This window comes from Lepidochelys olivacea (genome assembly GCF_965140295.1).
Source record: "Lepidochelys olivacea isolate rLepOli2 genome assembly, chromosome: 10".
In the NCBI taxonomy this organism is placed as follows: domain Eukaryota; kingdom Metazoa; phylum Chordata; order Testudines; family Cheloniidae; genus Lepidochelys; species Lepidochelys olivacea.
Window position 1 is genome coordinate 34,830,583 of NC_140420.1, and position 26,797 is coordinate 34,857,379.

A 26,797-nucleotide genomic window follows, 5' to 3' on the forward strand; every position below is an offset into this window, starting at 1 on the left:
TGGGCTGGGGCCGAGGGGTTCAGAGTGTGAGAGGGGGCTCCTGGCTGAGCCTGGGGCAGGGGTTTAGGGTGCTGGAGTGAGGGGTGCAAGCTCTGGGAGGGAGTTTGGGTGCAGGGATCATATGGTCACACTGCACCTAATCTCATAGAATCCACTGGACATTTCATGAGTTCTACTTTTTATTAGTGTCATTTGTGGTTTATAGATCCAAAATCCTTCAGGGATTGTCACAAATGAGTGTAACATTCTCAACTGTGGGGTGTGCATCGGCTGAGCCTAGGGCAGGGGGTTGGGTGCAGGAATGAGGGGTGCAAGCTCTGGGAGGGAGTTTGGTGCAGGAGGGGCCTCCGGACTGGAGTAGGGGATTGGGGTTTTTGGGGGCGGGGTGTGAGGTGAAGGCTCCAGCTGCGAGGCGCTTACCACAGGAGGCTCCCAGTCAGTGGCACAGCGGGGCTCATGCAGGATGCCTGCTTGCCCTGGCCCCACGTCACTCCCGGAAGCAGCTGGTTGCTGGTACATCTCTACGGCTCCTGGAGGGGAGTGGGGCAGCAGGCCTCCATGCACTGCCCATGCCTGCAAGCACCACCTCCACAGCTCCCATTGGCTGGTTCCCAGCCAATAGGAGCTTTGGGGTCGGTGCTAGGGGCAGGGGCAGCATGTGGAGCTGCCTCACTCTCCCTCCCCCTCCCCACAGGGGCCACAGAGACGTGCCTGCAGACAGCCAGTTCTGGGAGTGGTGTGGGGCCAGGGCAGGCAGGCAGCTTGCATGAGCCCCAGTGTGCCGCCGGACTTTTAGTGGCCCAGAGATCACGATCGACTGGCAGAGGCTCCCGGATCGACAGGTTGCTGACCACTGATTTCGATAATGGCATAGAGAGTATACTTACAAAGTTTGTGGATGATACCAAGCTGGGAGGGTTTGCAAGTGCTCTTGAGGATAGGATTAAAATTCAAAATGATCTGGACAAACTGGAGTAAATAGGATGAAATTCAATAAGGACAAATGCAAAGTACTCCACTTAGGAAGAAACAATCAGTTGCACACGTACAAAATGGGAAATGACTGCCTAGGAAGTACTGCGGAAAGGGATCTGGGGGCCATAGTGGACCACAAGTTAATATGAGTCAATGCTGCAACGCTGTTGCAAAAAAAGTGACCATTCTGGGCTGTATTAGCAGCAGTGTTGTAAGCAAGACATGAGAAGTAATTATTCTGCTCTACTCTACGCTGATTTGGCCTCAACTGAAGTGTTGTGTCCAGTTCTGGGTGCCACATTTCAGGAAAGATGTAGACAAATTGGAGAAAGTCCAGAGAAGAGCAACAAAAATGATTAAAGGTCTAGAAAACATGACCTATGATGGAAGATTGAAAAAACTGGGTTAGTTTAGTCTGGAGAAGAGAAGACTGAGAGGGGACATGATAACAGTTTTCAAGTATGTAAAAGGTTGTTACAAGGAGGAGGGAGAAAAATTGTTTTTCTTAACCTCTGAGGATAGGACAAGAAGCAATGGGCTTAATTTGCAGCAAGGGAGGTTTAGGTTGGACATTAGGAAAAAACTTCCTAACTGTCAGGACGGTTAAGCACTGGACTAAATTGCCCAGCGAGGTTGTAGAATCTGCGTCACTGGAGATTTCTGAGAGCAGGTTAGACAAACACCAGTCAGGGATGGTCTAGATAATACTTAGTCCTGCCATGAGTGCAGGGGACTGGACTAGATGACCTCTCGAGGTCCCTGCCTGTCCTATGATTCTATGATAGCTGGGGGATGGGCGATATCCACATCCCACCTGTGGAACCTTGTGAAATGCTCAGCCCCTGCTGCCACACGGATGTGCCGTGGCGTTGTGGGGAGACTCTGGCTCTGGGCGATGCCCCACATGGGCTGGGGCACTGGTTTGCCTCGCCCCACCACCGCTGCCCATGTTCTGGCTGGTCTCAGTTCTCTGTGGCAGCGGTTAGCCTTCCTATACGCATACTAGGATGGCTCTGCTCTCCTCCAGCTGTGACACAGGGAGAGAGGGTCCAAGGGGCAAAGCGCAGCTGCGGCCACGCTGCAACTGGCAAGCTTAGCGCTCGCCTGAGTCCACTGCAAAGTGATCGCTCCTACTCCCCTTCTGTCTCTCTTCCAGCACCCAGGGACCCCGGCTTGGCTCAGCGACCCTCGCACTGGGGCCAGCAACTGGTCTCTCTCCCCCAGTCTCCAGTGGATAGCCATGAAGGGCGTGTTCTGCTCCTTGTACAGCTGGATGCTTGTTCACCTTGCCTGGATGTGTCTCCTTTCCTCCATGCAGGTAAGGGTGCATGCACCTGCCAGGTCTCATCAGCACCGAATCCCAAAGCTGGGCTCCGTACCCATAAGCCTCCGCCCCTCCCCACAGGGGCTGCCCTGGAGAGGCAGGCAGGGGATTCTAGGCTCCCCCTCTTTCCAGCCCACCTTATGGAAATGTTTAATAGGGAGGGGAAATAATTTCCCAAGGATCCTGGTAGATTCTCCATCACTGGCGACTTTTAAATCAAGATTGGTATTGTTTTAAACTGATTTGCTGTCGTCGAAGAGGGATGATTGTGATGCAGGAGGTCAGACAAGATGATGACAGCTGGTCTGGGAAGCTCTGACTCTGCCCTCAGTCACTGTTCTGTTCTGGAAGATGTTCCCTGCCCAGCTCAGAAACAGCCCCCAGCCCGGCTCACAACCAGTTAATCCAGGGGAGATTCCGGCCCAGCCACTGAGTGTAACATGAGTATCACCCCGGGGCAGGAGACAGGCCTCAGGTTGTGTGGCCTGAAGCTTAGCAGATTGGGGCTGTCTGACCACAGAGCTGGAAGCGAGTTCCAGAGCTGAGGCCCCTCCACTGAGAATGCCCGCCCCACACTGTCTAGGTGCTGTGGGCCAAGTTCATCCCTAGTGTCACTCCATGGAAGCCTGTGGAGCAATGGTTACACTGGAGTGAACTTGGCCCAGTGGCTGCATCCTCCCAGAGAATGGTCGGGAACGCTCCTGCCATTGCTCTAGAGACCCAGCGCCGCTCTGCTGGTGACAGCACAGAGACCATCCAGCCCTGGGGTCTGCACCGGCTGTCCCCAGCCCTAGCACCAGGGAGGGCCAGAGCCGCGAATGATGAGGCCTGCTTGCGAGAACTCCGAGCTGATCTCCTCTGCCCTGGCGGTGCGGAGGGAGAGCCGGGGGTTGTCTGGCCGCCAGGACCCAACTCAGATCCTCCATGGGGTTTCCCTGGAATCTCATTAAATACCCCTTAATGTTTTCAGGATGATAGGACCTGCTGCTCCCTTCCCCCAGCTGCCAGTGTCCCCTAATCCTGACCCAAACACCCAACTATACCAAGATTGGGTTCCCTACCAATCTCCCGATGGCCCTCAATCCAGAGATTGCTCTGCCAGCCCTGGGCCCCACCCACAGCTGTGCCGATGGCCCTCATCCAGCCCTGCACCCAGTGCCGTTCCAGCCTTGGGCCTCACCCACAGCTGTGCCCATGGCCCTCAATCCAGCCCTGCACCACCTGCCATTTCAACCCTGGGCCCCACCCACAGCTGTGCCGATGGCCCTCAATCCAACCCAGGGCCTCACCCACAGCTGTGTCAATGGCCCTCAATCCAGCCCTGCACCGCCTTTCATTTCAGCCCTGGGCCCCACCCACAGCTGTGCCCATGGCCCTCAATCCAGCCCTGCACTCCCTGCCGTTCCAGATCTGGGCCCCACCCTAGGGTTGCCAACCCTCCTGGTTTGGCCAGGAGTCTCCCAGAATCGGGCTGTATCTCCCGGAGGCTACTGAAGCCAAACCGGGAGATTTTAAGCCGCTAAAAGTCCAGTGGCCCAGTGGGGCTAAGGCTGGTTCCCTGCCTGCCCTGGCTCCCTGCCGTTCCCGGAAATGGCCAGCATGTCTGGCAGTGGCTCCTAGGAGGAGGTGTGGCCAGGGGGTCTCCGCGCGCTGCCCCTGCCCCAAGTGCCAACTCCGTAGCTCCTTTTGGGAACAGGGAACCGTGGCCAATGGGAGCTGTGTGGGCAGTGTTTGCAGGCAGGGTGAGCACACAGAGCTGCCTAGCTGCTCATGAGCCTAGGAGGCGCTGCCAGACATGCTGCCACTTCTGGAACCCACCTGAGCTAAGTGCCACCAAGCTGGAGCCTGCACCCCGAATCCCCCCTGCACCTCAACCCTCTGCCCCAGTCTCCTCCCAGCTGGAGCCTGCATGCCAAACCCCTCCTGCACCCCAACCCCCTGCCCCAGCCCTTAGCCCCCTCCCACACCCAGACTTGCTCCTTGCGCCCGAACCCCTACCCACACTCTGAACCCCTTGATCCCAACCCCCAGCTCAGAGCCCACACCCCATCTCACACCCCAACCGTCTGCCCCAGCCTGGTGAAAGTGAGTGAGGTTGGGGGAGAGCGAGCGACGGAGGGAGGGGAGCTGGAGTGAGCGGGGGGTGGGCCTTTGGAGAAGGGGCAGGGCAGGGGCTGGGGCTTGGGGCAGAGGGGGCAGGTGGGGGCAAGGGTGTTTGGGTTTGTGCGATTAGACAGTTGGCAACCCTACCCCACCCACCGTTGGGCCGATGGCCTTCAATCCAGCCCTGCACCCACTGCCATTCCAGCCCTGGGCCCACCCACAGATCTAGCCTCTGCCTCCTCCTGCATGCTGATCTGGCTGAGTGAGTGGGAAGGGGCTGCATTTTCCGTGGCGGTCCCTGTGCTCCAGGCAGGGCTGCCGGAGCCCTGGGCCGGCGCAAGGCTCTAACCTGAGCTCTGTCCTCCCAGCACTGCAGAGCGAAGGTTCTGGAGAAGACCTTCGAGGAGTGGATGAGATACCGGGACGAGTGCTTGAAGAAGCTGGCAAATGATCCATACCCCACAGGTAGTGCAGCCCGCAGGGGCAGTGCTGGGGGGTTTGGAGACCGTAAGCATAGTGGATTTGCTGACTATGGCCATGTTCCTGCAGGGGCGGCTCCCTCTGAGCGGGGGCTGTCAGGATCTGCTCTCAGCTTGGACCAGTGATGGCCACAGTGAAATCTTGACTCTGGGGCTGGAGCTGAGACACTCGGAGCGTGCCTGCGCTTTTGCAAGTGTGGGGAGAGAAACTCCCACAGGCCAGCCCTTTCCTGGGGACGAGGGCTAGGAGCTGGGATGTTTCTGATGACATGACAGTCCCTGCAATTCTGCCCCCACCCCTCCACAACTGCCAGAGGCTCCCCCGCCATGGCTCATTAATACCGTCACCCGCAGTGCTGATTGCCTCATGGCCATTCCACTGGATGGCCATGGCCATCCCCAGCCAGCCCCTGGCCTGCTGCCGCAGCTAAGAGCCACCTGCCGCAGCTGACGCACCTGCCTGCTCAAAGCCATTAAGAACATGGAGGGGACCAGGTGATCCCCACCCCCACTAGCTAATTACGGCCCCCAATCTGTGCCACCATGGGAAGCACCTGCCCGGCTTGCACCGCATTAGCCACCATCAACTCATTGTGACGCCACCATGGCAACTGGCTGCATGTCCAAGGTGAGGAGACACAGAGCCTGTCTCATCACAGGCTGAGAGGAGATGAAACAGACACATGGGCAGAGGTTTGCAGAGAGTTCCTGGGTGGCATGGCCCCCACAGTGTGGCACTTGGAGCTCTGGGTGCTGAAAAGAAGCAAAACATGGTGCAGGGCTCCAGGAGACAACTCAGCTGGGTTGCCTGCTCCCTGGGAAATCCTGTCCAGGGCCCAGGCCGATAGCCGGCACTCAGACTAACCCATGAGACAGCTGCCAAGGTCCCAGGCCCCGCTCAGTGTGAGGGCGGGCAGGATTCTGGGACTTTGGCCATCACTGGGCATTGGTGGGCTCTAGCCTTTGCATTGTAGTAGTACCTTGGGGCCCCAATCAGAGGTCAGGGTCCCACGGTGCTCGGCGTTGTGCAGACACGGAACAGACAGTCCCTGCTGTGAGCAGTGTACAGACCAAGTAGGGCCAGTTCCCAGGGCACGTGCACACAATCACTGAAGCTCGCATTGTTAAAGCTAAGTCTCAGCATTTTGATTCGAGGAGCTCCCAGTAGTAGCCTGGGTCACTGTGACCATGAGAATGGCCAACAGGCCGTCAGCACCCCACGAAGGCAGGTGTGGGCCTGAGCCGAAGCTCAGGGAAGTCAGGGCCCAAGTGAGTCCCAGGGCTTTGGATGAGGCTCTCGCTAAGAGCAGCAGCTGCTGGCTGGGATGGCTGGAGAGCTGTTTGCAGAGTGGCTTCTGGGTGGTGGCAGGTGGAGAGTTCCACCAAGTCGGCAGGGGAGGGGAATGAGGAATGCTCACAGCTAACAGGTGTGACTACCTGCAATTCCCGCGGCCAGGCTGTTTGCAAGGCCTTTGTTAGCAGATGATAGGAATGGTGCAGACCAGACACTGTGCAGACTGCTGGCTTCTCCCCTCCTGAGCTTTGCCTTTGTCCTTCAAAGGGCTCTACTGCAACCGGACGTTCGACATGTACGCCTGCTGGCCAGATGGGAGTCCGGGCAGCACCATCAACGTGTCCTGCCCTTTCTACCTGCCGTGGTTTGAGAAAGGTAACACCCCAGTGCCCTGCTCTGGAGTCTGGCATCTGACTTCACAGGGGGTCACAATCCTCTCCACTGTAGAGATGGGGAAACTGAGGCAGACCACAGGGAGCTGACTTGGTCAGGGTCACACTGCGAGTCAGTGGCAGGGCTGTGAGTAGGACCTGGGGATCCACTTTCTCTAAACCCTCAGGGCCTTGCACACCTCAGGGCATCGCTCACCCCTGCACAGAGTGGGTGTGAAACACGACCAGGTCTCCCCCAGTGAAGCGTCTCACTCTCACTAGGCACTGGTGAGTGACTGCACAAGGGGCTAGAATCAGGTGCCTGGCACCTCCGGGGAGGTATTCAGCAGTTTAGTGGGGCTGGGTCATGCTGCCCTGTGGCTGGGTCATGCTGCCTTGGGGCTGCATGCTCACTTGCAGGGGTGCCTTTTTGCTGTGCCTGCATATGGGGAGGGAGGCCCATCACCTGCCCCTGCCCATGGGGTAGGAACAGCCCCTCTCTATAGCACACCCCACAGCTCGGTCAGCTTGACCCATGGCTCTGTCGCCTCACTGGGCCACTCACCCAACCCAAACAGCTGCAAGCAATGGCCCGACAGCCTGCACCAGGCCCTGTAGCCTCATCACCCAGGGTGAGTCTGCGAGGGACGGGAGAACAGCTTGGAAACAAGAGAATCCACCTGCCTCTGCAGCCAGAATCCCCTGCAAACAGGCCCTGTACTCAGCCCCCAGCGCAGGGTAACCATCTCCCCCACACCACCCTCTGCCGCTCTTACGCGTCTCTTCCTCTGCCAGCGGGAGCCCAGAGGGGCAGCCAATGCACAGCGAGAGAGGCTGTCATGGGGATGCTCCTGGCCTGACTCCAAGGGTCTCAAGGGCCAGCCTGGCTTTGTGGCCTGATCTTACAGAGCCATGTGCCAGGCTGTGCTCATTCACTCCACGCTGGGAGGAGCATCTGAATGTTGCGGTGGTGCTGTCAGCCCTTTCTGGCTCCCCCATCACTGTAGGGGATTGGCAACAAACTAAACCAGCCATAGGCCCCAACAGAGGGAGTCCCTGTGGTAGCATAAACCAAATGTAGCCCAAGTGGCAGAGGCCAGTTACTGCAGCCAACTGGACTTTTAGCATCTGACGGGACGCTGCCAGGTTCCCTTTTTGACTAGATGTTCTGGCTGAAAACCAGACACCTGGCAACCCTACACTAGTGGCTGGCTTATTATACACATGATAACACCCCCCCACACACACACTTTTAATTATTTACTACACAACTTACAAAACAATAAGAATACCTGGTAATGCATTTCCGATCGCCAATAACAGTAAAACAGTGTAAAGAGGCACTCAGTCACTGTTACGCTATATAATCTTTCATACAGATAGGTGGACATTTCTCCCATATAGAACCCCACAGTTCAAGCTCTGCAAAAGGGGATTCAGCCATCCGTGTTGCATTTTCAGGACCCACTTTTGGGTCAGACCGGTCATTCTGTGATTCTTCAGCCGTCTGTTCATGAGGTCTGTCTGTAACACTTGATATTGTGTCTGGCGGCTTCCCCTCCAGACTTCCTTTTTCTCAGCTGATCCACATGTTGGCGCACAACTGTGCCATCTCCCAGAATTACTGGGTAGGACTCTGGTCCTTTAACGTCTTGAATGGCCCCTGGCATCCAGTTGTGACCAAAGGTTTTCACATAAAGGACTTCAACAGTAAAACTACATTTTTTAGCATATCTGCTGCTTTTGCTTGTGTTGTTTTTGCTGTATTTTCCCCACTAAGAATGGATGCATAGGGTCTAACCTTGACTTTAGTTTCCTTCCCATTAACATCTCCGCTGGGGACAGGCCTGTAGTAGACTGCTGTATTATCTGACTATTAATGAGACACTCTCATATCTATAGTACCCCCAAGTATTCTTTTAATACCCTCTTTAAATGTCTGAATTGTCCATTCAGATAACCTATTTGAGGATGGACGGAGGTGTCGATGTAACTTGTTGAATGCTGTTTTGCTTCATAAATTTTTGGAATTCCATGCTAGTAACATCTTCCATGATCTAATACAAGCATTTCAAGTAAAGCATAGATCCTAAAACTGGTCCTTACTTTTTCTATGGTGGCTTCGCTAGGGGATGTATTCATGGGTTCCTACCCATCCGAAATGTGCAAACACTAGTACTGAAAACAGTCTTCCCCAGGAATGGTCCAGGATAATCGATGTGCACTGTTCTCCAAGGCTTCTCTGGCCACTACGAAGAATGGAGTGGTGTCACAGTAGAAGCTTTGCAACTCTTTTGACCAATTTAACAGGCTTGTACCCAAACTCTCAATGTCCGTATCCATCTTTGGCCACCACAGGTAAATCTGGGCTAACGCTTTCATTTCATACCTGCTTTCGTTAGCCTGTTTAGCACTTCTGCTAAATGTTGTAACTATTTTGTGTCAGTGGTATCTCTCATTAGTGTACCATCCAAATATGCTGCCTCCCATGGGGTACACTCACTGCTGTGGTGCTTCCTTGTGGCTACATGTGGGGGGTTAGTTCTCATCCAGTCTGGTGCCCCACTTCCATTGCTCATTTGCTAGCTCTGCGATCTCTCTCTCTGGACTTGGGGTGCTCCCTCTTCATGACTCGACCCTCTGGCCAGGTCACTATAGCCCTCCCTTTCCAAGGTATCAAAGTCCCACTGGATCAACTGTCTCAGGCAGTCTTCTGATCCACTGCCAAATCTGTGCCACTTTCCCAGTGGCTAGCAGGGGAACCCAGGCCTGCCCACTACTCCAGGTTCCAGCCCAGGGACCCTATGCCCAGCAACTGCAGTCTGCTCAACCTCCAACCTGTTGCCATGCCTTGGCCTCTTTCTTAACTCTTTTCTCTATTTTCTGGCCCATCTCCACTCCCCATGGTTACTTCAACCCTCTCGGCTTCTTGCCTGAGTCTGCAGTCGAAGGCAGGATCCCAGGACCTACTCTCCCCCTAGAACTCCTCCTTGTACCTAGCCAACTCCCCTCCTCTCTAGGGAGTGACTGCAGAGCTCCTCCCTGCTGCCCGCCTCCTACCACCTACTTCCTCTCTTTATAAGCCTAGCCCAGCTCTTACCCCAGCTGGGCTTCGTCAGCCATTAGGCCTCATCAGTTCCTGGCTCTTCTCCACGTGCCACCTCTAAGGTTAGTTGGCCTCTTTCACCTATTCAGGCTTGGGGAGGGGGGGTAGATACCCCATCCCAAACCACATGTGGAACTCCCTGAATGAATCCCTCCATGCTTCTTTGGAAAATAGCAGGGGCTGAGGGCACCCCAAAAGGAAACTGATTATTTTTAAACAGGCCTTTGTGAGTATTTACAGTGTCTTAGTGCTTTGTCCTGGAAGAAGAGTCCATCTGTTGATAGCCATGGCTCATGTCTAACATAGCTCCTGCTAAAACTACAAACAGATCCTCAGGTTTTGGAATTGAGGACTGTTCTAATTGTGAGACCCTATTTACAGGCAATTTACAGTCCCCAGATATGGTACGGCGCCATCTGGCTTTAACACTGATACTATTGGTGCAGCCCATTCAGAAAACTTTACGGGAAGTCTTTCTGGATGCTACAGGCCAATGGAAAGGACACCAGCACTCACTGGTTCAAATTCTGGGATGCTTGTGATGTCCCAAACAAAGACCTGATTGAAGATCCACCAAAGGAAGTCCCGGGGTTTTGCCTTCCCCATTGGCAGCGGACTGTGCTCAGCCATATGCAGACAACATACAGAAGGTGCAGCTATCTTCTCCACTGATGGAAAAATCAAAGAATCACCGAATTGTCACTGTGGTGAGGTACAAACCATGCAACACATTACAGACAACTGTCGCATTCACGGTTATGGTGGTGGCACAAGAAGGATCCACCTGGTTCAAAGCATTAGAATGGCTTTTGATTCACCAGTTTCAGTTATAATCCCAGCCTGTTGGTTTTCAAATGCCATACAAAAGAAGAACAGGCTCAGTAATACCAGTTGCCTCTAGTCTTTTTAATTTCAACTTTTTGTTTCATAACAGAGATTACAGATCTGGGTTTGAAATAACAAGGCGTGACATTTATGTAGATTTTTAGCAGTCGTGCCTTTTAAGGTGCCCCATTCATCTTTAAATACTCCTTATATGTATTTAAAACAGTTTCCAGAACTAGATTATCTTCTGATTTAAAGTGATGCACTTTTCTCTTCCAGTCCAGTGAAAGGTCATCCAACCATCCTCGACCAAGCAACTTTGGGTCAGGGCCTTCAGCCATGAGCAATGGTGGATGCCTTATTTGGCTCTGGTGGGAAACCTTTGCATTGGTGGCTCCCAGTATCTTTATTGCTTCTCCAGTGTTTCATTTGTTGTGGAGGGCAACAAAAATGATAAGGGGGCTGGAGCACATGATTTATGAGGAGAGGCTGAGGGAACTGGGATTGTTTAGTCTGCAGAAGAGAAGAATGAGGGGGGATTTGATAGCTGCTTTCAACTACCTGAAAGGTGGATCCAAAGAGGATGGATCTAGACTGTTCTCAGTGGTAGCAGATAACAGAACAAGGCGTAATGGTCTCAAGTTGCAGTGGGGGAGGTTTAGATTGGATAGTAGAAAAAACTTTTTCACTAGGAGGGTGGTGAAGCACTGGAATGGGTTACCTAGGGAGATGGTGGAATCTCCTTCCTTAGAGGTTTTTAAGGTCAGGCTTGACAAAGCTCTGGCTGGGATGATTTAGTTGGGGATTGGTCCTGCTTTGAGCAGGGGGTTGGACTAGATGCCCTCCTGAGGTCCCTTCCAACCCTGATATTCTATGATTCTATGATTTTATCCTGTTTCTGCACTGGAGATGGTTCGCTATCTTTCCACAAGGTCTCACATGCTTCTTGGTTCATAATAGTCATGCTACATCTCATATTTGAGCTCAAACTGTGCATTTTTCCCCCACTTACAGTCAGTCCAATATGAATGGGATCTACTTTAGGAATATTTGTTTCAGTAATACTATAAATAGGATAAGTCACTTCTTCCTCTTCTTTTTCATTGCTTTCCTTCTCCAGTACCATGGCTATGAGGCTGCTTTTCATCATGGTTTATGCCTCTGCTTGCTTGGTTTTATTTTGGCATGGTCTTCTAATATCTTCTAACAACAGTCGATCTGTAAATGTGACATTTTTCATGTTTAAATCTGCAGACCTTTCGGGTGTGTTTGCCTCCACAATGATAACACTCCCTGCTACTGATTGGATCACTTTCCCAGGTTGCCTGGCAATTTTGGGCACAGTACCTTGTGTTCCCTGAAGGCTCTTCTGAAGGCTTCTGTGACTTGTATTTGTAAATCCTGTACATTTTTCTTTGCAGATTCCATAGCCTGGGCTGATTTCAGAGCTGTTTCAAATGTAATTGTGGTTCAGAGGGTAATCTCCTTTGCATTCTGTCATCATTCATGCCACAAACTAATCTGTCTGTTGGCATTTGTGTCAGAGTTACACCATAATTACAATCTTGAAGGAGCTTCCTCAGTCCTGACACAAATTTTCCTACTGTCTCTCCCTATTTCTGTTCCCTGGCTGTTGGGTTGAAATGGTTTTTTAACAGATTTACTAGCTCATCAAAAGTTTCATCTCCAGGCTTTTCAGGGGTTAACAGGCCCCTACACTGCTGAATGTGATAGCTTTCTGCTTACCTTCATCAGTCATAGCATTAGCAGTGACAAAATAAGATAATATTTTGCATTATTCTGCCCAAATTTGCGGATTAAATGGTTAAATGGTACCAAAGGTTGCAGCCAGTTCCCTGGTGTTTGCGAGGATACTAATGCACATACTAATGTACGCTTGCGTTAGTATGTGCTGACCCCTCAAGTGGAGACAGACCCAGGTATCACCCTTTCATTTGGTGATTCCTGGGTGTGTCTCCACTTGAGGGGTCGACTCCACTTCATCACCACAGATTGTAGCTTAAACCAAATGTACTCCAACTTCTTTGAGTATTAACAGCCTCTTTAGTCAGCCAACACACATCTATCCTGGCAATAGCTCCACAGTTGCCAACAATGCACAACACAACCCTAGAACAGCCACACATTTCCTTCTTTAACTATCTGCCTACTCCCCTGACTTCTTTGCCAGGCCTGAAGCAGAGCTCTGTGGAGCTGGAAAGCTTGTCTCTCTCACCAGCAGAAGTTGGTCCAGTAAAAGACACCATCTCACCCACCTTGTCTCTCTAATATTTGAGATCAACATGGCTACAACACTGCAAACATACCCCTCTTAGAGGCTGGTTTATTATACACATTATTACTGTCCCCAGGATTGCCTGTTGTGGGAAGCTCGGGGGATCAGGCTTTTGTCTGAGGGGAGTCCCCAGGGGAAGGCAGTCAGGCTGAAAGGTGACCCTGGTGTGCTCTGTGTCTGCAGTGAAACATGGGTTGGTGAGCCGCAAGTGTGGGCCAGATGGGCAGTGGGTGATGGTGAATGGAACGCAGCCATGGAGGGACTACTCCCAGTGCGAGGAGGAGATGGAGTCCACCATGGAGGAGGTGAGGCTGCTGCACCTGATGGGGGGTGCCCCTGGCTCTTTCTGTGCCAGTCCCCTGACACCCCAGGGGCGTGTGCTAGGGCCCAGCCAGGCCTGGGCTAGGCTGGGCTGGGAGGAGTGTTGGTGTTGGGGAGTGGGGGGACACAGGAGCCTGAAACAAGAGGGATAGGTGGTGGTGAGGTGTAATAATGCACAGGAGGATGGGAGTGGGGATGGGTGTGCTATAATGCATGCTGGGGAGGGGAGACCATTCAGAAATAGAGTTAAATGTAAACACAGGTGCACAGCTCCCTCCCCATCTCTGCTCAGTCACATGCCGCCTCTCCCTTCTTGGGGTGCTGAACCCCACTCCCTGCTCTCCCCTCCATGACGAATCCCATTGTTTGGCTGGGGTGGGGGTGGTCACAGCTTCCCACTGAGCCCCTTAGCCCCACTCCTGGAGGCCATTCAGGAGGCCATTCAGAGGCCCTCGCCAGGCTGGGGAGCTCAGGACTCAGCTCCCTGGGGTGGGGAGGGTGTGAGGTCAGGCTCCAGCAGCCCAGGGACCCAAGCCCACCATCCCATGGGACTCTGTTTCAGCAGGGCAGCGCATCCCCCAGTGGGCACTTGGAGTGCGGGGAGGCCGATGGGGGCAGGGGTGGCAGAACTGACTGTCTGCCTCACCGGGTCCCCTTTGCCCATGCCAGGAAGGGGCCCGCCGGCTGATGGTAAGTTTCAAGGTGCTCTACACGGTGGGATACTCGCTGTCGCTCCTGGCACTGGTCTCTGCTCTGCTCATCCTCACCATCTTCAGGTAGGGCCTGAGCCTGGGGTGCGGGTGCTGTGTGTGCCACACTGGAAGGGCATGCGGCGGGGCGGGGCTCTCTAGCAGGACGGGATGGAGGGGAGGGATGATCCTGTGCTGGGCACGGCGCGCAATGCTGCTGCGACTGACTCTAGCATCGCAGGGGAGCTCCTGCACCATCCCTTACAGTGCCTCCTGCTGGGACAAGTAGGCAGTGAATGAACTGTGAGCTTGGCACAGCCAACCCTCCTGCCTCTTTCCCTAATCCTGCTTGGAGAGGGTCGGATGGCAGTAGCTCAGCGCTCCCCCCGGGCCTGCAGTGCCTGATGCAGGAGAGGCTGGGCTGCTCTAGGTTACAGAGCCCTTTCCCAGGGAGAAGATGCATTCTTTTTCCTCAGCTCTCCAACGCTGAAAGCTGTCTCTCTCCCTGGGCCTAGGAAACTCCGCTGCACCCGCAACTACATACATGCAAACCTCTTTGCCTCCTTTGGGCTGCGGGCCATCTCGGTGATTGTCAAAGACGCGCTGCTGGAGAAGCGGTGGGGCATGGAAATCCTGCATGTTTCTGACTGGGAAGCGCTGCTGAGCAACGAGGCAAGCCCACCAAAAAACCAAGTTCTCCTTGGGTGGGGGTGGCATCTAAGTGCCAATGCCTGTGCCCCCCCCTCCCTGGCCAGCCATGGTGGCTGCCCGCTGTACCCCAGGTCCATAGCCTGACAGCTGGCCAGGGAGGCTTGACTTGGGGCTTCGGATGCAATCGGCGCTCAGATCCACCAGCACCCAGAGATCTCACCCCCAGCCCCAACCACTAGGTGGACCTGGGAGAACTCAGAGGAACCCTCTGGGCGGGTGCGTCTATTGGCTCAGCCGGAGGGGGGTGCTGCCAGTCTCCCACAGGTGAATTTTTAAAAGCTGTTGAGGATCCTAAATCAGCACCGCAATACGTGTGCAAGCGTAAAAACCTCCACCCAACAAAGCAGGGGAAATCAGCTCCTCCTTCACTGGCCTACCACAACCGGAGTTGATGGATCCCTTCCCCCTTCCTCAGGGTGGGGTAGCCCAGTAGCTGGAGCAGTGGCCTGGCACTCAGGAGACTCAGGTTCTCTCCCTGGATTTCCTGATGGATGATCTTGGGCACATTGTGTCCCCTTTCTGTGCCTCCGTTTTGCCATCTGTAAAATGGGTGTCATGATAGAAAAGTGCCATAGAACTGGTTGTTGTTATTTTAACAAACCACCCGCTGCCCCTGCAAATGCTTCCCACACCCTATCACTGAGCCAAGCAATGACGTTTCCCCTGCTGGCCAAGATCCGCTGTGCCTTCCCTCCCATCTCTCCCCAATAGCCCACCTGGCCGTGTCTCTGACAGGATGAGAGTTGGGCGCTTTGCTCTGGGAGATGAAGCCCTGAATGTGAACAGGATCACCACAACAGAGCAGCAGGGGAGAATGCCCTCTGGTGGGGTGATGTAGCCTGGCTCTCCCTGCCACTCCTGGTCACATCCATGTTAGTCTGCCCAGCGGCGGGCCGTGCCTGGTGTCATGGTGGGCACAGAGTGTGCTGGTTAATGGAGACTCCCAGGTGGGAATGGACAGTGCTCTAAGCATATTCCAACTGGCTGCATTTGTAGCCCCAGGTCCCCAGCTCAGAGCATCCTAGTCTCCTCTTCCTGCACAGTTACTTTATCTCTCTCTCTCTGGGGCGCCTCTCCGCAGGCTGCAGTTGGCTGCCGGGTGGCTCAAGTCGTGATGCAATACTGCATTCTAGCCAATCACTACTGGTTTCTGGTGGAAGCTGTCTACCTGTACAAGCTCCTGATTGGAGCGGTGTTTTCCGAGAAGAACTACTACACGCTCTACCTGTACCTAGGCTGGGGTGAGAAGGAAGATGGGAGTGAGTGTGAATGGTGGCCTGGGCGTGCATGTGTGTGTGTGTGGGGGGGTGTGCACATGAGGAGGCAGCGTGGTGAGGGTGTGGGCATGAGGTGTGGGTAGGCAGTGTGGGGATGCATGTGGCATGGGTGAGTGAAATGGGTGTGGGCCTGTGGTGTGGTCAGGTAGCATGTGCGGGCGGGCATGGGTCTGGGGATACATGCGTATGGTGTTTGCCAAAGTGAGTACTAGAATTACAGAGGATGTATCGGGGAGCACAGGGGGATGTGGGGCGCTTCAAGAGGGCAGAGACTCGGCCAAGTGGGCAAGTAGCCACCAGGTTCCCCACCTGGGTGACTTGGCAATGGACTGACACCCAAGTGGTTTTCATTCAGTTCTACGTGCCCATCAGACAGCAGCTCACGCCCCTAAAGCAGGATCACTGCTCACAGCTGATAGCGCCTCACCAGGAGGGTTAATAACTTAGTGACATGGATGAGTGGTGCCCCCTAGTGGTGCATGCATGTCACAGGAAATCCTCGCTAGGTGGGGAAAGTGGAGGATTGGGGTCGTGGCCTATCCTCAGTCCCTCAGGGATAAGAATCCCGTGGAGGGCAGGGGCAGGTCCCTGCGTGGATCTGGGCGGGGAGAGAGGGTAGGACCCCCCCTTCGGTTTGTGGGAGCTGCCATCTCAGTTCAGGCAGGTGCTTGGTCTTCACAGGGTTTGCTGTGTGACTTGCAGGAACCCCCGTGGTGTTCGTGGTGCCGTGGCTGGTGGCCAAATACCTGAAGGAGAATGCAGAGTAAGTGCAGACGCTCCTCGCTCTGCTTCCCCAGCAAGCCAAAGCTCCATGCTTCATGCCGCCTGGGTTCTAGTAGGGAGCAGCCATGGGAAAGGCAGGGAGAGCTCTTCCACTGAAACGAACGTGCATTGACTGCTGGGGAGCGGGGCATCTGATTCCTCCACTGCCATGGCCCACCTCGGTCCTGGTTTGACTCCCCTAGGGGTGAGGGAAGAGCTCAGCCTCCAGGGCTTGGTCAGTGCTTGGCCTCCCTGGTGGGGCAGGGCTGGTCATGAGTGCTGTGCTTGGAGGTGCTTTCTGGGACGGTCTCTGCATAGTGGGAGCAGAGCAAAGACCCACCCACCTGATTTCCCACAAGCCACCAAACGGGGCTGGTCACTGGTGACCTGGGCCCCTGGAACAGTGCCTGGGAGTGAACAGCTCCATCTGCCAAGCCATGGAGCTATTGGGGTTAAGCTCTCAGCCTCAATAGCCCAACCATCAGGAGGAGACATGAAAAGGAGCCCATCCCCAGCCTGGCCAGTGGGACTTGTGGGCTGACTCCTGGGGGTAGTGAGCTCCAGCTGTCAGGGAAATACAGGCCTGACCTTCCAAGCTTCTGATGCGTCCGGTCAGAGGCACCCTCCTCCAGGGTGTGGGGCAGGGAAAGAGATTGTCTTTCACTAGCCCACAGCCCACCAGGTTCCTGCAGTCCCTGCCCTGGCCCCTGCAGGTTAGCTCCGCGGGTGGGTGGGATGGGAAAGGATTTCAACTCCTAGAAAATGGGCAGGCTGGCACAGCTGGTGATAGTCATTCCTGGTCCACCGGGATGTCCCAGTGATCCAGTGCCAGTGCTTTCACCTGGCCCCGCTCTGGCTGTGCACCCCAGCGTGGATAAAGCACAGCTCTCCTGCCTGCTGGCTTCCCGATGTTTAACTGCATGCCTCTCTCGTGCTGCAGGTGCTGGGCTCTGAATGAGAACATGGCCTACTGGTGGATCATCAGGATCCCCATCCTGCTGGCGTCCCTGGTAGGTGATCTCAGAGGCCTGTGATGGGGGGTTACATATGAGGCATGGTGTCTCTAAGATGACAGCAATCAGTCTCCTGCAGTCACTGACAGTCTGGCTCAGCTCAGAGGTTGAACATGGCCCAACGATACCAGCAGCTCCTGCTGTAGAAAACACCATCCCTAATCCACAGCAATGCACCCTTCCCTAGTGACTTCCCCACGAGCCTGCCCTGGGAGGGAGCTCAGCATCATTGTCCCACTGAAGAGCTGAGGAAAGTGAGGCACTGGGGAGCACTCAGCCAGTCAGGAGCAAGCACCTACACTTGGCTTGCAGTCCACTTGTCTAACCACTAGGGGGTGACAAAGAAAGGAGACTTGTCCCTGCCAAGTAACTAACCCGAGTGAACCCCTCTGATGAAAAGAGAAACACCCGTATGTGGGGCCCTGGCCCTGGCCCCTCCAGATTCCTGACCTGGATGTCGGGGCAAGCAGAATCAGGCCCCCAGAGATGCCATCCCACATGATCTGTTGAGCCCAGTGCATGCTGGGAGAGGGCTATGCGAGTCTAGTGGGGGCCAGGTGGCTCCCCAGGCCTGCCAATGGGCTCGCTGTTGAGTCTCTAGGGATGTTCGTGCTGCTCCCTGCCCCACAGATATGCTTGCCATCACCGTTACCCCCTGCATGTCCCTCCCCATTGTTCCTCCAGAGGTGCTGAGTGTGACCCGCTTCCCTTCATGTTCAGCTGCCCCCGCTCTCAGAGGCCGTCACTGTCAGAGTGACCTGGGGAGCCCAGGAAGGATAAAGGGGGTGTGTGTGTGTGTTCAGCCTACGCACCCCCCAGGGCTGGCCCAGACAATATGCAGAGCCCCCTGGATGAATACAGAAGTAACCCTCCGCATTCTACCCCCACAGATCAATCTGCTGATCTTCATGAGGATTCTCAAGGTGATCCTGGCCAAGCTGCGTGCCAGCCAGAAAGGCTATGCGGACTACAAGCTGCGGTGAGCTGTCTGTGTGTGCACCTGCTGGGGATGACTTCCCAATGGGTGCCTGTTGCGCCGGCTGTTCTGGATCTAGCTCCCCGGCATTGTAAATCCAGGTCGGTGGGACCCAGGCCCGTGGACTTGGTGTGTCCAAGCCTGCGCGTGTGTCCACATTGCATTGTAAGCCTGGACCTGGGTCTCGCTAGAGCCTCCATCCCGCACTACACAGACCGCCTGAGCCACATTGCAAAATGCTAGGGCTTGGATCCCAGTCCAGTGGGATGCAGGCTCGGACCCATCCCCTGGGTGGGACCCAGGGCTTGAGTGCTTGCTGGCTGAGTTGGACAGATTTGTGTGTGGACCATAGGGGGGGTTGGGCTCAAATCAGCGTCCGAGCCTGGGTTCACACTGCATGCATGCTGCACTGTAAGCATGCCCTTGGAGGTCTGGCCACACAACCCACTGTCATGCAAATAAGACTGAGATTTTGTCAGCCATTACAGCAGGTTGCGCTAGCAAGTGGCTGTTAGCACAGGGTGTATGTCTGTGTGTGTGTGCACAACAGATCAAGTCTGACCTGTGTATCACAGGCCCCTGAACACTCCCTCCCCCCATATATGCCTACAGGCTAGGATGCCAAAGCTGTACTGCCCACTTGTCTGGCTTGAGGGTCTCGTTACAACGTGGGGATGCGGCCCGTGGTTCCTCCATCATTGGTACCAAATGGAGCACACTGTGGCCACCATTGCCCATGCTGAGCACCGATCCCAGCATGACATGCTCCAGCTCAGCTGAGCAGCCTGACCGCACAGCATGCTGGGACCTGTTGCCCTCTTGGGCAGGAGTGGTTGCAGGCAGGGGCAATGATGATGTTTGAGTGGGTGGGTTCACTGGCCCCTCTAGGGGCTGGAAGGACATCGCCTCCCGTTTCACACAGGGCAGTCCCCCCGAGCGAAGCCTCCCAGCTCCTCCCGCTCTGCTCCCAGAGCAGCATCCTGCTCGCCAATAGCTGACTCTCCGCTTCCCAGCTCCAAAGCACCACACAGCTAATAGCTCGTGAATCCTCTGCACTCCCAGGCAGCGATTACCCCAATGTGAGACGCCAGACCCTTAGGCCAGGCTGGGACTAACACTCCATCTATCTCCTCCAGCCCTCAGCAAAGACATTTCCGTATTTTTTCTCACATGTCACCCCCGCTTTCCTGCCCCTCTGAACATAGGGCCCCCCGGCCCTTCCGTATGAACTCTGGGAGGGGGATCTCGTCCTCTTTCAGGCTGGCCAAGGCCACGCTGACCCTCATCCCCCTCTTTGGGATCCACGAGGTGGTCTTCATCTTTGCCACGGACGAGCAGACCACGGGCATCCTGCGCTACATCAAAGTCTTCTTCACGCTCTTCCTCAACTCTTTTCAGGTGAGCCGGGAGTGCTGCAGCATCTCCACCTCAGGCAGGAGCAGAGAGCCTGTCCCCCTCTTCCCCTCCTTGTGCCACCATCACCCGGGGGAAGCATGGCCCTTTCCCCTCCAGTCTGGCCACATTAGCCCATCAGCCCTGCTCGCCAAGCTGCAGCCCCTCTCCTGGCTCCTCTGTTGGTGTTGGGGAGCAATGGGGCGTCGAGCTGGGCTGCTGCTCAGGAGCCTCAGGGCCCACACAGTCACATGCCTTCCTTGGGCTGGAGACAGGCTGGGCTGTGCCCTGCACTGATGGCCCCTGCAAAGCTGTCCCAGCAGCTGCAAGGTGCGAATCGGTGTCTGGCACCTGAAGTGTCGTGCTGTGCCACACTCCAGTCACCTCCGACTGTGTCTGCTCGGCCCACCCCTTTCAGCGTGTATGTAACAGCCCTGTGTGGCTGGCCTGGCGCTCCTGGGCTCTACCCGCCTCATCCCATCGCTTGGAGCAGCCTGGAAATAGCAGGCCTGTCCCTGCCCGCTGTTAGAGAGGTGTACGTGCCCGCATGCTGGGCTGGCGATGACATCCGCATGCGCTGGAGGGAGAGCCCCCTGTTTGGGCAGTGCGTGGCCATGGCAGGCACAGGCCAGGGGCCTGTCCCTGAGGAATGCACCCATGGGCTGAGGGCTGCCCCTCGGGAACCGTACTCTCCCTGTCCTGTTGTAACGCTGCACCATGACCTGCTGGGGGGATGGTGACTTAGGTAAGCACGTCGGGACGGGTTGCTGCTGTGTCACGGTGTGGGTGGGTTTTCCCCTCCAGCTGAAGCCAGTTGGGGTAGCTGGGCGTACTGCATCCCGAACTGGTTCTGTAGGATGCACTGAAGAGCAGCTGCCAGGGCCTGGCAAAGCCAGGCTGTCTTCTCAATGGGGAGGAGGGTCGCTGTGCTGCCTGGCTCACCCCTGTGCTTTCTCCCCAGGGTTTCCTGGTTGCTGTGTTGTACTGCTTTGCCAATAAAGAGGTAGGTGCCCCTTTGTCCTGCTCCCTGCAGGGGGGTTGCTCTCTGGCCCTGCAAACACCTGCAGTCGGGGCTCTAACCTGAGCTGTGCTCTGTAGCCCAACCCTGGGTCTTCTCTCCATTACTCTCCTGCCAAGCTACTGCTGATTTGCTGTGTCCTGAACTCAGAGACCATGTACCACTGGATAGCCTGGGTGGTTAGGAGCCTTTGATTCTACTAAGAACCTGTCAAGCTAAAAAACAAACAGATTTTATTGGATGCATCCACCCTAGCTTGGGTAGGGGCTGCCTCATAGCATGGCTCCCAATTAGGGTTGCCAGTGTTCGTTGGATGTGTTCCTGGAGGTTTCATCTCATGACATGTAATTAATTAAAGATTAATGTTTAATTCCTGGAGACTCCAGGACAATCCTGGAGGGTTGGCAACCCGTACTCCCAACCTGTTTGCAGTCAGGAGTCCACCGAGTCAGGAGTCCAGAGATCTGTATCTCTTTGCTGCCACACCCATGCTTAATTCAAAGGGGAGGCCTCACCCACAGCTCCCAGAATGCAATGCTCTGTCTCAATCAGAGCACCCAGCAGCTCAGATCTGTAAGTTGCATTTCTGTGCTAAGCAAGAAGGCAGCCCTAGGCCATGCTGCAGAACTGGCCTTCCCATCCCCTGTGGCCACATTGCTCGTGGGCCAGCATGCCCCGGGGCTCACATAGGAACACAGCAATGCTGTTTTTCAGTCCTTTGGGGCAGGACCTGCCTCTTCCTATTGCATGGGCCAAATCCCTCCTTGCAGCAACTCCACTGAAGCCAGGGCCTTGTACCTGTGCTGAGTTCAGCCCGCGCCTCTGGGACTAATGGAACTTAAACCCTATGCAGGCCTGGAGCAGCAGCTGTGAACCTCCCAAGAGGCTGTGAAGGAGAAGAGTGTCTCACAAGCTCCTTTCCTCCCTCCTAGGTGAAGTCAGAAATGAAGAAGAAATGGCAGCTCTGGAAGCTTGACCATCCAGCGCTCTGCTGCGCACAGTGATGACTATACTGCCCTGCCGTTGGCAACCTGCCTGGGAAAGCCACAGGAGAAGGGCTGCCCCCAGCTTGATGGCTGGGGGAGTAGGCCAAGAGGCCTGCCATGCTCCCGAGCCACGGAGGGGATGTACCTTGTACTGCATCTCTGCAGATGAGGGCCTTGGGGATTGTCTGTGCACCAGATGCCGTGGAGGGCCAGTCCAGGGATGGAGAACAATGGGCCCAGCTGGAGCTGCAGCAGGGTAAAGCACCTGTTTCCCAAACATAGGCGCATCGGGGAACCGCGGGTGCTGGTGCAAGCACTCCCTGAGCTGTGGAGCAGAAGCTGGGATCCTGCAGGCCTGCCCTGCTGCAGAACAGCCGCTCCTGAGGCTCCGATGGGGCGAGGGACACACGGCTCTGGAGATGCCCTCAGAAGACATGGAAGGCCCTGAGATAGGGCCCTGCTGTTTATGCTGCACTGCATAACAGGACACCAAGGGTGTGAGGAAACAGCCTCCTGACTCCTGCTCGCATCCTCTGCTACCTGACCCTTGGGTGCAGCACCCAAAATTTACCTCTACAGGATGCACCCTTCATCAGGCAGCACTGCATCCGGTGAACGTCCATCCCCAGCAGCACTGCTGTCACCGGACCCCCTGCTGGAGTGAGACACGCAAACCTCAGCCCATGGGGATGGAGTCTGACGGGGTCAGGACTGTCCGAGGACAGGCCAGACTGCAGCAATGAGACGCTGCTGTGATTGCTGTGTGGTAGTGGACAACAGTGGCTGCAAGTGGAGCTAGGCCTGTGGCTAAGCCTTTAGTCAGAACTGATCCAGGCCTCCACTCGGGGAGCTGGAAGGCTCACACATCTGATCCATGGGGGTGGAGTGCTCACCCTGTAAATCGGGGACACTCTGCTCCCTCTTCTGGTGCTGCTCTCCCCAGCTGTTAGCCGGGGAGACATTTCAGAAGCTGGAGGGCTGGGACAGGCCTGTATGCTTAGCCCCAGGGAACCCCATTGTGGGTTTGGGCAGGTTGCCTGCCTGTCGCTGGCCCATACGCGAACAGCAGGCTGGCTGGGACTGCCTGGCACGGATGTCTCATAGCTGAGTGGCAGGGAAGCCAGAGTCGCTGGCGAAACACGGCGCAGCTGACTTGTCTAGCCTTGCGAGGTCTGCCTCAGGGGGAGGAGGGAGCTCAGAAACCCAGATGGTTTCTTTTCATCACTCAACTCCTTCAGCACACTGGGTCTGGGCTTTCAGCCCTCTTGCCCCAGCCCCATGGTAGATCCAAGTCAAAGATCCATCATCATCTGCCTTCCTCTCCTTCCCGTTGCCCTGCTCAGCTAGCCCAAAAGCCTGCTGTTCCCCCTCCTCTTCAGAGCTGCCTCCTGCCCAGCTGAACTGGCCAGAACTAACTGTCTTAGCCAACCCCTCTCAAAATAGCCTCTAGGCACCTTAACCTCTTTAATATATTTATCCTCTGAGCATGGCCCTGCCTCCCAGGACTGGTGCTGTCCCCACTTTTCACAGATGAACAATTGAGGCTAGAGAGATGCATGTGTGACCCAAGGTCAGGCAGGGGCAGAGCTGGGCACTGAACCTGGCTCTCACCAGTAGACGCTGGTCCCCTGAGCCACATCCACCTTCAAGTGTTGGGTTTGAGGCGGGTAACTTGTATAGCGTAGGGGCAGGCAACCTCTTAACACTGAGTGGTCCAACTACGTTAGACCCTAATAACCTGATAAGAGCGTTGAGGTCGGGTTGCATCAGTCATGACAACACCTCGCCCCTCTCAGGTCAGGTTCTGGTCGGCTGTGATCGAGCTGGGTTGGGTCAAGCTTTAACGTTAGGCGCAAGCAGACCTGCTCATGAGTCCTAGGCTAGTGCCCTACCCCTGGGCACTCCTTCCTCTCTGCCTTGGCCAGTGCTAACCCCCCTCTTTCTTCCATTGCTGCAGCAACTGAAAAGTCCCAGGCTGGTACAGCTAAACAGGCAACCTGCTCCCGTCAGGCAGGCTCACCCATCCTCCGTGCTCGGCAACTCTGCCGCTGGCGATAGGAAAGGGCGGGAGATTCTGGAGCTTGCCAAGCAAGGGGTTGGATTTGCAAACTGTTCTGCTTCCAGCCCAGGTGGCAATGGCCTGGCTGGGGCAGTACAGTCAGCTACCTTCCCGGAGGAAGTGCAGAGCATGCTCTTCTCTGGGCCCCCTGAATCCAGATTGACAGGGCTGGAGTCCAGTCTGCTGCTCAGCCCCAACCTGGGGCCTCCTGACCCTGGACTATGGGCGTGTAGTCTCCATAGCCCAGCCAGTCCTCTGCATCCTTGCTGCAGGTGCTGGGAAGAAGCCAATGATTACTTCCTGTGATGTGGATCCTGGGGTGCGAGGAAGTGGGCTGGGACCAGCAAGGCATTTCTCCTAGATCATTCCAGAGCCCTCCGCTGGGCGCAGCTTCTGGTCTGGGGCGGATTGCAACTGGTGCTCTAGAGGTGGCGGGAGCCCCAGACCCCATGGGCTCTGCTGTAAATCATGCCAGTGGTGTCGCCCGCTGCTGCCCACGTGCCTCAGGCCCATGCAGTTTACGCACTGACCTTCCTTTACAGGGCTGCACTTCCCCATCTCCTGGTGGACAAAAGCAGAATCGTGCCCACCAGCTGCCAACTGCCAGAGCTACGCCTGCCTCACTCGGATTCTGAGCCCTCTCCTCTGAGGGCAGGGACGTGCCTCCTGGCAGGGGGGCAGATGCCAGCAGCTGCCAGAATGCTGCCCGTAGTTGCCCTCACCTTCAGTAGAAGGATGCGTGCTGTAGGGACCACGGCTCCCCCCAGGCAATGCTCCAGCAGCAGCAGAACAGACCACAGCTCCCAGGGAGGAGGCAGGCTGCCCCAATCTCTCACTTTATGCAATTTATGTCCAGGTGGCCCCTCAGGCTCCTGGCAAGTTGCCAACATGGCTTCTTGGTAGCAAGTGGTGTCTAAGTACCCCAGGCAATGCAGTGCTCTGTGGAGGGGCTGGATAATGCAGCCCTTCCAGGGAGTTGTGGGAGGGATTGTTCTTGGGATTTTACAGGCTAGCAAGGAGCCATTCTAGCTGTTTCTGGGCTCAGCTGGACCCGGCTTTGAGGCTGGAGGGAGTTCTGCAGGAGCCCTCGGTAGCTGGTCAGCTGCTAAGGAGCACCAGAGCGTTTTGCACATTGTCTTTTCACGTGTAAATAAACGTTTATTTTTTCAGCAAAGGAAATGTGCACTGCTGTTTTGGGGGGCTAAGTGGGGGTGCGGGGAGAAAGCCACCTGGGCATAGAGGGAAAGGGGTAGGAGCTCCAGGGCATGAGCTGGGCATTGAATACCTGAATCAAGCAGGCAAGTGTTTGACTGGCTTCTTCCTGTGGCTCTGGCTGGCACCCACCTTCCCTCCATCTGCACAGAGCACCATGTTCACTCCTTAACCAGAGCAGCAGGTGAAAATCAAACCCTGATGACCCTGGGAGTGACTAATAACCCCCTGCAGAGAATCCAAAACACCACAAGCTCTTCCTTGGCTTTGTATTTCACTCAGCTTGGCCCACACCCTCAGAGCAGGCAGCTTCTCACCCTACTGAGCCATGGGGCTGGTCAAATTCTCCTCCATGCTAGTATAATGCTGCAGAATCTGTCTCTTGTTTGAGCCTGAGCCAAAGTCCACTGCAGTTCATGGAATGATTCTCCAACTCCGGTCGCTTTGGGAGCCACGCAGCGCAAGGTAAGCTGCACGCCAAGCCCTGCCCCAGCCCAGAGCCTGCACCCCACACCCAAACTTCCTCCCAGAGCCCACACCCCTTACCTCCTCCTGCACCCCAATCCAGGTGCATCACTTTATTTTCATTCACTTCCTGTTACTTATAATATAGGAGGAGGATGAAGAAAAAAATGAATGAAAAACACAGGGAAGATAAGAGAATGCTCTTTTTCTTGGCTGGGTCCTGAGGGCGGGGGACACCTGAAAATGAAGCTGTGCCCAGGGCCCCACTAACTCCAAATCCGCCACTGCTGCCAGCTAGGCGGAAAGTAGTTAGGAAGCTATGTGGCACATGGACAGTACTGGCCAACTCTAGAGGAACAGGCAGCGTCGACCATCAAGTCCACAGCATAGGACACCTGCATATAGGCTTGAACGTGCTGATCAGGAAGCTTTGGTGTGGCTGGAGAGAGACTAAGTTCAAGCCACTTTAAAAACCAGACACAATGATTTAAGCCAACTCTCCCCGGCATCATCTCTGCACAGATGGGCTACAGGTTGGAGCGAGCGATTTGTGAAAGCCACTACAGTCTGACAGGGGATTTGGACCCCTCTGAGATGAGAAGTAGGCCCTGGGTCACTAGCTAGGCTCAGGGCCTAAATTCCAGACTGCAATCAATACTGCAGCCAAGCCCACACAGCCTTAACCCCTCTGTAATGCACTTTGCCACATGCTCAGCTCTCCTCCCACAGCTGGGGCTGTTTAGGCTTATTCAGTGGAAGTAGCCAAAGGCACAAACAGACTAAGGGGAATGGCCAAGCGATCAGGCTGAGAGAGGGAGGCAGCACAATTTAGCCCAGAAGCTCCCTTGTTGGGTCAGCCCATCTCACAGCCCAGCACGCCACATGCTGCTGTCAAATCTGCTGCAGAACCAGCCTAGAGCTAGTACGCAGCATGTCAGGAAGTGCCAAAGATGTGCCCCTTGGAACTGTGTGTATATGGGAAGAATCGCAAAGGTTTGCGATTTCTATTTGATTCCAAGTGACAAACAATACGATCAGCGTTTGCAGCGATGCCGTAGCTATGTTGCCCCAGGATAGTAGAGACACAAGGTGAGTAAGGAAGAGCTCTGGGTGGCTCGAAAGTTTGTCTCACCAACAGAAGCT

The 26,797-nt window shown here is 55.3% G+C and overlaps 1 protein-coding gene across 1 annotated transcript; it reads left to right on the plus strand.

Annotated features, from left to right (window-relative positions):
• Positions 1-2,150: 2,150 nt before the first annotated feature.
• Positions 2,151-25,114, plus strand: LOC311527516 (glucagon receptor-like). The gene is made up of 13 exons (XM_084641584.1): positions 2,151-2,293; positions 4,771-4,867; positions 6,443-6,550; positions 12,957-13,078; positions 13,764-13,870; positions 14,299-14,455; positions 15,576-15,735; positions 16,474-16,534; positions 17,474-17,543; positions 18,437-18,525; positions 19,782-19,920; positions 20,876-20,917; positions 21,865-25,114. Exons 1-13 carry the CDS (start codon positions 2,216-2,218, stop codon positions 21,934-21,936), a joined length of 1,302 nt encoding a protein of 433 aa, XP_084497710.1. The 5' UTR covers positions 2,151-2,215; the 3' UTR covers positions 21,937-25,114.
• The last annotated feature ends 1,683 nt before the right edge of the window (positions 25,115-26,797 follow it).

What these genes read in the sequence shown, in the direction of transcription:
- LOC311527516 (XM_084641584.1), top strand. Translation starts at nt 2,216, where the DNA reads ATGAAGGGCGTGTTCTGCTCCTTGTACAGCTGGATGCTTGTTCACCTT. An exon ending in GTCTCCTTTCCTCCATGCAG is followed by an intron (nt 2,294 to 4,770) that starts GTAAGGGTGCAT and finishes CTGTCCTCCCAG; the next exon opens with CACTGCAGAGCGAAGGTTCT. An exon ending in ACTGCTTTGCCAATAAAGAG is followed by an intron (nt 20,918 to 21,864) that starts GTAGGTGCCCCT and finishes CCTCCCTCCTAG; the next exon opens with GTGAAGTCAGAAATGAAGAA.